Raw genomic sequence first — 9,342 nt, 5'->3', positions numbered from 1 at the left:
GGCATGGAGAACAGAACACAAATTTATGGCTGAGGGCAACAACCAGAGGCTATATTGGCAGATGTTATGTGTATGGACTAACTATGAGCAAATAGAGTTGGTCTTGATACTACACAGCCTATACTGTATTCCAGTAACACCTTCAACCAGGCATCTATGAATGCTACCCTTGAGCCAAACACTCTTTCAAGCCACTATGTCAAAAAGATGGACAACTTACTTTTAAACAGTTTATTACATTTCATTTGAACAATGAGGGAAAACACAATTACAACAAGTGAAAGACAGATAAGTAGAATGACCATCGTTAAAGAGCTGACTATTCATTTTGACACTCCCTCTTCCTGTGGCTCAAATTATCCTGGTTCAGCCAAAGAGGAAGGATATTTCTGCAATGCATATTCTTTAAAATCTCCATAGAGGTGGGTACACTCCTTCACATAATCATTTTGAATTAACCTTATAAAATAAACTTTCCCCTATTAGGATGTTCTTAACTAGTTTTGATTTGCACAAATACATTATGTTAGCCCGTGATCAAATAAATACGATGCAGAGCTAGTGTGCAAAGTTTAAGATAGCATTAAAGAGTCAATCCATTGTAACATTGTGGGAGATGCTGTGGTATTATAGTCACCATCCAGCAGCCAAATACACACAGTGTGACGTGTCTTTTGTGGTCCCACAGACCAAATACAAAATTGTAAAAATACATAGCTAGTTTTAAAAAAAGGACAAACATGGAAATGGTCACAAATGTAGTTGTCAATCCTCTGCCAAACTACAACACCCAGTCCAGCATAACATCTTGGTTTAGGTCAATGTCTCTCCTTTTGTGACCTAAACAGAAAAAGAGGGTTAGAGAACACATTATGATGACATCCAGTACTGTACAGGCAAAACAAACTGGAAACATTTAATGTAATTACAATATAGAATTGCCACTTTAATTCTGACACTTACCCTTGCTTCAATGTACTCAATTCTCCGCTCTAACGCTGTCAGCTTTTCGTTCAGGGTGGCCAAACGAGACCGGCAGGACATATCTAAAGCAAAGGAAATATATGTTCCACATATTTTCATTTCTGATCACATCAATGTTACTCATAAGAAAATATGGTTAATTGACTTTGAATAAAATTGCATCAATATCATAGGGTATGAAGATAATGCACATGTTCATAATCTCCCAACTGTAGGCTAACTATTGCACTGTAGTTCAATAATGCAATCAATGTCTCAATTGACAGTATGCATGGGACAGGTAGGTACCAAAGTACATAGAGGCTAGCTACGCCCTGTCCCAGTATCTGTGCGTTAGATATGTTGATGCGTATGACGTGTCTCCTCTCTAACGCCCAGGAAGCATTAAACTCCCATTAGACAGCTCTGCAAGTGTTATAATCAAGGGTGTAATGCTGCCAGAGCACAGAGGAGCGGCGCTCCTTCAGCTTTTTCAATTTGAGAATACACAGAGCTGTTAGAACTATTTCTGGAAAATGTATTCTGATAAATGCTAAATAAATTATATTTAATTACCACAAATTACACAACACGATAAATTGACAACCAAATGTATGTATAGCAAACTAGAGGTAGGTAAATGGTGGTTTCTTCTCTGTCTTCTCTCCGGCGGTGGCGACAATGATGAAGCTCTGTAGGCTACGTCTGTGCACTGCGGAGGCCCGACGGAGGCTTGATCACTTTAGCCATAAAAAAGGATCATAAAACTCCACGGAACCCCTCTTGCGCAGTGGAACCCAGAATGATATGTGACCATTTGGCTAGGGTGACACCGTTCTGCCGAGGACACCCAAACCAGAGTGGCCACCACAAAGCCCAAGGAGCCTGACCCTCCCTGGAAGTTGCTGTAGCCCTGCTTGGGATATTTAGCCTATTGATTGAGACGCAGGGCCCATTCTAGCTTGGTATGTCAGGGTGGGTTAATGTGAATTGGGCCATGTTGGAGATAATAATGCAATTAGGTTATAGTTTATTGAGATGCATGAATACAATACACCAAAAGCTTGATTTTTATGGCAGTTTTTTCTTCCAAGTATTAATGGTTTATGTTCACAAATTGGTCAATAGATTTGATGATTTAATGTATGCAAATAAATTATGAATTGATAGTTCACCTCTGTATATTGTAAACGTGTTCAAGCTAATCAAATCAAAGTTTATTTATGATACAGAAGTGTAAACTGCACAATACAATGAAATGCCTACTTGCAATTAAAGCACTCTCCTCAAACAGTGCAATGCTACTTGTATTTACATTAGGCTATAGACTACAAATAACTATACCACGTAGTCAAATCAAATTGTATTTGTCACATGTGCCGAATACAACAGGTGTAGGACCTTACAGTGAAATGCTTACTTACAAGCCCGTAACCAACAATTCCGTTAAGAAAATACCTAATAAAAAGCTAAAAGTAAGAAGAATAACACAATTAAAGAGCAGCAGTAAATAACAATAGCAGATCTATATACAGGGGGTACCGGTACAGAGTCAATGCACGGGGGCACCGGTGTCGAGGTAATTGAGGTAATATGTACATGAAGGTAGAGTTATTAAAGTGACTATGCACAGATAATAACAGAGAATAGTAGCATTGTAGAAGAGGGGAGGGGGGGGGGGGCAATGCAAATAGTCTGGGTAGCCATTTGATTAGCTGTTCAGGAGTCTTATGGCTTGGGGGTGGAAGCTGTTTAGAAGCCTCTTGGACCTAGACTTGTCGCTCCGGTACCGCTTGCTGTGCGGTAGCAGAGAGAACAGTCTACGATTAGGGTGGCTGGAGACTTTAACAATTTTTAGGGCCTTCCTCTGACACCACCTGGTATAAATGCAAGTAAAACTAAATGCATGCTCTAACCGATCGCTGCCCACACCTGCCCGCCCGTCCAGCATCACTACTCTGGACGGTTCTGACTTAGAACATGTGGACAACTACAAATACCTAGGTGTCTGGTTAGACTGTAAACTCTCCTTCCAGACTCACATTAAGCATCTCCAATCCAAAATGAAATCTAGAATCGGCTTCCAATTTCGCAACAAAGCATCCTTCACTCATGCTGCCAAACATACCCTCGTAAAACTGACTATCCTATCGATCCTTGACTTTGGCGATGTCATTTATAAAATAGCCTCCAACACTACTCAGCAAATTGGATGTAGTCGATCACAGTGCCATCCGTTTTGTCACCAAAGCCCCATATACTACCCACTTGATCACGTTGAAGGAGTGGTTGTTGTCCTTGCACCACATGGTCAGGTCTCTGACCTCCTCCCTATAGGCGGTCTCATCGTTGTCGGTGATCAGGCCTACCACTGTTGAGTCATCAGCCAACGTAATGGTGGTGTTGGAGTTGTGCCTGGCAGTGCAGTCATGAGTGAACAGGGAGTACAGGAGGGGGCTGAGCACGCACACCTGAGAGGCCCCCGTGTTGAGGATCAGCGTGGCGGATGTGTTGTTACCTACCCTTACCACCCATCAGCCCATCAGGAAGTCCAGCATCCAGTTGCAGAGGGAGGTGTTTAGTCCCAGGGTCCTTAGCTTAGTGATGAGCTTTTAGGGCACTATGGTGTTGAACGCTGAGTTGTAGTAAATTAATAGCATTCTCACATATGTGTTCCTTTTGTCCAGGTGGGAAAGGGCAGTGTGGAGTGCAATAGAGATCGCATCATCTGTGGATCTGTTGGGGCGGTATGCAAATTGGAGTGGGTCTAGGGTTTCTGGGATAATGTTGTTGATGTGAGCCATGACCAGCATTTCAAAGCACTTCATGGCTACAGACGTGAGTGCTACGGGTCAGTAGTCATTTAGGCAGGTTACCTTAGTGTTCATGGGCACAGGGACTATGGTGGTCTGCTTGAAACATGTTGATATTACAGACTCGGACAGGGAGAGGTTGAAAATGTTAGTAAAGACACTTGCCAGTTGGTCAGCACATGCTCGCAGTACACGTCCTGGTAATCTGTCTGGCCCTGCGGCCTTGTGAATGTTGACCTGTTTAAATTGCCTTACATCGGATGCGGAGAGCGTGATCACACAGTCGTCCAGAACAGCTGATGCTCTCAAGCATGTTTCAGTGTTACTTGCCTCGAAGTGAGCATAGAAGTAGTTTAGCTCGTCTGGTAGGCTTGTGTCACTGGGAAGCTCTCGGCTGTGCGTTCCTTTGTAGTCTGTAATAGTTTGCAAGCCGTGCCACATCCGATGAGCATCAGAGCCGGTGTAGTACGATTCGATCTTAGTCCTGTATTGATGCTTTGCTTGTTTGATTGTTCGTCGGAGGGCATATTCGTATAAGCTTCCGGATTAGAGTTCCGCTCCTTGAAAGCGGCAGCTCTACCCTTTAGCTCAGTGCGAATGTTGCCTGTAATCCATGGCTTCTGGTTGGGGTATGTACATACAGTCACCGTGGGGACGACGTCCTCGATGCACTTCTTGATAAAGCCAGTGACTGATGTGGTGTTCTCCTCAATGCCATCGGAAGAATCCCGGAACATATTCCAGTCTGTGCTAGCAAAACAGTCCTGTAGCTTAGCATCTGCTTCATCTAACCACTTTTTTATTGATCTAGTCACTGGTACTTCCTGCTTTAATTTGTGCTTGTAAGCAGGAATCAGGAGGATAGAATTGTGGTCAGATATGCCAAATGGAGGGCGAGGGAGAGCTTTGTACGCATCTCTGTGTGTGAAGTAAAGGTGGTCTAGAATTTTTTCCCTCTGATTGCACATTTAGCATGCTGATAAAAATTAGGTAAAACTGATTTAAGTTTCCCTGCATTAAAGTCCCCGGCCACTAGGAGCACCGCCTCTGGATGAGTGTATGGCGGTATACAGCTCATTGAGTGCGGTTTTAGTGCCAGCATCGGTCTGTGGTGGCATGTAGACAGCTACGAAAAATACAGATAAACTCTCAGCAGATAGTGTGGTCTACAGCTTATCATGAGATACACTACCTCAGGCGAGCAAAACCTAGAGAGTCGTTCATCCACGACTCAGTGAAACATAAGATATTACCATTTTTAATGTCGCGTTGATAGGATATACCTGCTTTCAGTTTGTCCCATTTATTTTCCAGAGACTGAACATTAGCTAGCAGGACGGAAGGCAAAGGCAGATAAGCCACTCGTCGCCTGATAATTTTCCACAAAATCTCTGTTTCCTTCTCCAGCGAATGACGGGGATCTGGGCCTGGTCGGGTGTCTGTGTATATCCCTCCCGTCCGACTCGTTGTTGAAAAACTCTTTGTCTAATCTGAGGTGACTAATGGTAGTTCTGATGTTCAGAAGCTCTTTTCCGTCATAAGAGACGGTAGCAGCAACATTATGTACAAAACAAGTTACGAACAACTCAAAAATAATAAAAAAAATGCATGGTTGGTTAAGAGCCGATAAGGCGGCAACCAACTCCTCCGGCGCCAACTTCCAAAAATAAGTCGTAAGCCTATTAGGCTATAATGCAACAACAACAAAATAATCATGAACTGGCCGAATGGCAGAGCTATGATTCAGCTATCCTTCAGCACCACAAGTTGGTTCAACTTCTCTAACATCATTGCTCGATCCTGGCACTGTCCTTTCAGAACCACAAAGGGCGATCCAATAGTTTAAAATAACACTCAAAATATGTTGCCTATGCCTAATAGTCCTACTCATCACTTATTATTACAAATAAAATAGTATTACTTCTCACAATTGTGTTAGATCAAAGCTGAAGCAGTGTCTCGCAAGATTACATAATGATTATTTCATATTTAACATAACCGAATATGACAGCATAGTGTGCAATAGCGTTACTCCAATAACATTACTCCCCAAAAAATAACACATTTCTAGTGAGATTTTATGATTTTTATTTAACTGGGCAAGTCCATTAAGAACAAATTGTTATTTACAATGACGGCCTACCCCGGACAACGCTGGGCCAATTGTGCACCCAATCACGGGTGGTTTTGCCTGGATTCGAACCAGGGACTGTAGTGACGCCTATTGCACTGAGATGCAGTGTCTTAGACCACTGCGCCACTTGGGAGCCCTAATGGTCAGATGAAGCTGAATAGTCACATTTTCTCATATGCCAGAACACAACAGAGCACCCCACTAAGCAGGATATATGATTTGATTGAAACAAAATACAAGAAAAGCTAATAGTTAACACCAACTGTGCTAATTTGCTCACAAAACAGTAATTCCTGGAGAGCTACCATCCTGCAGGTTTTCATTCCAACCCTAATCTAGCTCACATGATTCTAATAATTAGCTGGTTTATAAAATGCATCAGGTTAGTTACAACTGGGGATGGAGTAAAAACCTACTGGAGGGTAGATCTCCAGGAACAGGGTTGAAGAGCCCTGTTCTATAATGATAGGTTTACTCAATACATTACATCTGTCGGTACAAACTATTATGCACCGCCAATGTCAAGAGCTGTTGTAGTCTTCCGAGCTGTGCGGGTGCATGTACATGTACGTTTGAAAGTACATACCGGCCTTAACGGGAGTAAATGGAGATAGTCGCTAAGTGATACTCATTTGGTGAGTAAGGAAAGTATTTTGACGTTAACGCTTGCGGAGCTACCTGGGCGTAGACGAGACATGTCATATACTCATCGTCGACATCGCACAGATACACCCCTCCTTAATAATGCAAGTTCACACTCGTTGCAAGCTGGTGCTAGCTATCCATTTTTGAACACACAGATACAAAATCAGTGTTGGCTCACTTCATCTTATGTTAAGTTTCCACTACAACATGTATTTAAAAATAAACATACGTGTATCGAGTCCAGTCAAATCTCATCGCAATTAGCTAGCAAGCGCAGTGAACCTGTTTCATCGACTGCTCGATAAATTAAACGTTGTAGCCATAACATTGCAAGTATAATTCTTAACCCGTGTTATACATAATAGTAAGAGAGTCGTACTGCAGGTATATTATATTATTGCTGTCTTGGATGGAAACCAACTAACGTACTACGTTAGCCAAGAAGACCAGCAGGGCTGGAAGTAGGTAAGGCCTTCACATTGACAGCCTTTTTGTTGCTGTTGCCAAGTCATCTAGCTACTGAGTACTTACCGAAGGAATTTAGAAAATCTGCTATTTTCTTGATACTGCTCGTGATAACCTCAATATATTCTCGATTTGCCCAGTCTTGGTGGATCTCCCTCTGCACAGGATCTTCTTGACCGGCCATTTTCTCTGTTTTGAGGAAGCTGTGTTAGCGCTAGCTACCAGCAGGTAGCGACAGTTCCCTGGAAAGTGAACTACTTCTTTGGTGGGATTTATCGGCATCCAACTTTATGGTGCACTACCGCTGCCTACTGTATTGGAGGTTGGGCCAGAGACGGGGAGAAACTAAATCCTACCTGCCTGCCCCGTTTCTCTTAAAATATAACAAACTATTTGAGAATGTATCTAATGACGTTCTACTCAATATACTCTTTAAACGAATATCATGTATCCCCTTCATATTAGATCTATGCCTCTATTTCCCTATTACTGCCCACACTATCAATACATGCTCCACTGTCTGTTTCCTGGTAATAATAACACTTTCCTATTGGATGCTTTCTTATCACATTTAAAGTATTATTTAACCGTTTGTGTCCCACCCTTAATCTTGTAAAAATAGCCTCCTCTCTTCTGTCCCTTCCTGCAATCCTTCCTGTCTTTCCTCTGTACTTGAAATAAATGCCTGCCCTTAGTATCTCTATTCTGCTGCTCCTTCCATCTCTGCACCATGACTGTCCATATCAGACTTTTTGCCTCTGCCTTGCTAATTGAAGCTACAACATCAACATCCCCACTACTAAGTGCTTGTTTAGCCAGTACATCAACTGCCTCATTCCCCTCCACCCCCACATGGGCTAGGACCCAAGTAAATCCTATCTGTATACCCATCTGTCTAATCCTGCCATGGATTTGTAGTACATCATAAAGCAGGTCTTGTCTGCTATTTGAGCTAAAGTACTGCAGAATGATCAACAATGCACATGAATCAGAGCAAATAACTACTCTGTCTGGCTTGACTCCCCCAACCACTGCAAGGCCAATAGTATGGCCATCAGCTCTGCTGTATATATAGGTAATGTTTCCTGACCACCATCCCACATTCCTGCACTACAAATGTTGATCCAGTATGTCCTGTACTTGGATCTTTTGAAACATCTTTGTAAATTGCCACAAAATCCTGATATAGTATCCAGAAGTCTATTAAACAAATCAGATGGATCAACTCCATATCTTTCCCGTAATCTCTCCAACACTTCTAGATCAAATACTGGAGGCATGAGTAGCCATGGTGGGTTTACAGGAATAGCTACTGTTGGACTAAACTCCCTTCCATAAAGTTCCATCTCCTTCGCCTGGATATTATACACCCTCCCGAAGCTTGTGTTCTGTCCTCGCTCATGTTCCCAGCATGCCTGTAAAATCCCTTTCACAGGATGAGACACCCCATGTCTTGTGCTCCTGAGTGGTGCAGCGGTCTAAGGCACTGCATCTCAGTGCAAAAGGTGTCATTACAGTCCCTGGTTCAAATCCAGGCTGTATCACAACTGCCCGTGATTGGGAGTCCCATAGGGACAATTGGCCCAGGGTAGGCTGTCATTATAAATAAGAATCTTTTCTTAACGGACTTGCCTAGTTAAATGATTCATTGCCAACTGCTCTCTCCTAATCCCTAATCTGCAGTGGCATATCCCTCATTTCCACCTGTAGTGTAGACACTGGGGAGGTCCGAAACGCCACACTACATATTCTGAGTCCTTGCCCCTGTATGACACCTAACCTTTCCAATGAGGTCCGGGCTGCCGAACCATACTCTATACTACCATAGTCTATTACAGATCGGATCAATACAACATACATGGTCCTTAATAGGTAACGCCCATCAGACAGTGCATCACATTTAGCACCTTCTTACACTTTCACACCACTCTGTGTGTTCTGCCCAGGTCAGCCTAGTATCAAAGTACACCCGAAGGAACTTGAAGGCCCCCACCCTCTCCAAGTTTCTCCCATATAACCTCAAGCATACCTTGAGGTATGCTTCCTCCTGGTAAAGAACACTGTCTGAGTTTTCGCTACAGAGAACCTGAATCTCCACATCAATGCCCACTGCTCTACCTCATCAATTACTTCCTGTACCTTCCTGACTATGTATGGCACATTTCTTCCCCTCTTTCATAAGGCCCCATCTTCTGAAAATAACAACCTCCTAACATCTGTGCATACCTAACTGTAAACATCATTGATCATGATTGACAACAACAAAGGACTAATCGCGCTCCCCTGCGGTGTAGCTTTATCCACCAGGTAGCTGCCTGATAG

General features: G+C 42.9%; 1 protein-coding gene across 1 annotated transcript; it reads right to left on the bottom strand.

Annotated features, from left to right (window-relative positions):
* Nucleotides 1-216: 216 nt before the first annotated feature.
* LOC129815476 (probable protein BRICK1) lies at nucleotides 217-7,257 on the bottom strand. The gene is made up of 3 exons (XM_055869347.1): nucleotides 7,087-7,257; nucleotides 964-1,046; nucleotides 217-840 (listed from the first exon to the last, which is right to left on the bottom strand). The coding sequence occupies exons 1-3, from the start codon at nucleotides 7,202-7,204 to the stop codon at nucleotides 814-816; spliced, it is 228 nt and encodes a 75-aa protein (XP_055725322.1). The 5' UTR covers nucleotides 7,205-7,257; the 3' UTR covers nucleotides 217-813.
* Between the last annotated feature and the right edge of the window lie 2,085 nt (nucleotides 7,258-9,342).

This window comes from Salvelinus fontinalis, chromosome 18 (genome assembly GCF_029448725.1).
Source record: "Salvelinus fontinalis isolate EN_2023a chromosome 18, ASM2944872v1, whole genome shotgun sequence".
Taxonomy (NCBI): domain Eukaryota; kingdom Metazoa; phylum Chordata; class Actinopteri; order Salmoniformes; family Salmonidae; genus Salvelinus; species Salvelinus fontinalis.
This window is presented reverse-complemented; position numbering and strand designations above follow the sequence as displayed.

Excerpts from the sequence above, each read along its gene's own strand:
- LOC129815476 (XM_055869347.1), bottom strand. The coding sequence starts at position 7,204 with ATGGCCGGTCAAGAAGATCCTGTGCAGAGGGAGATCCACCAAGACTGG. Across the intron at positions 1,047-7,086 it reads AGATTTTCTAAATTCCTTCG|ATATGTCCTGCCGGTCTCGT; the intron begins GTAAGTACTCAG and ends CCTTTGCTTTAG. Across the intron at positions 841-963 it reads TTGAGTACATTGAAGCAAGG|GTCACAAAAGGAGAGACATT; the intron begins GTAAGTGTCAGA and ends TTTTCTGTTTAG.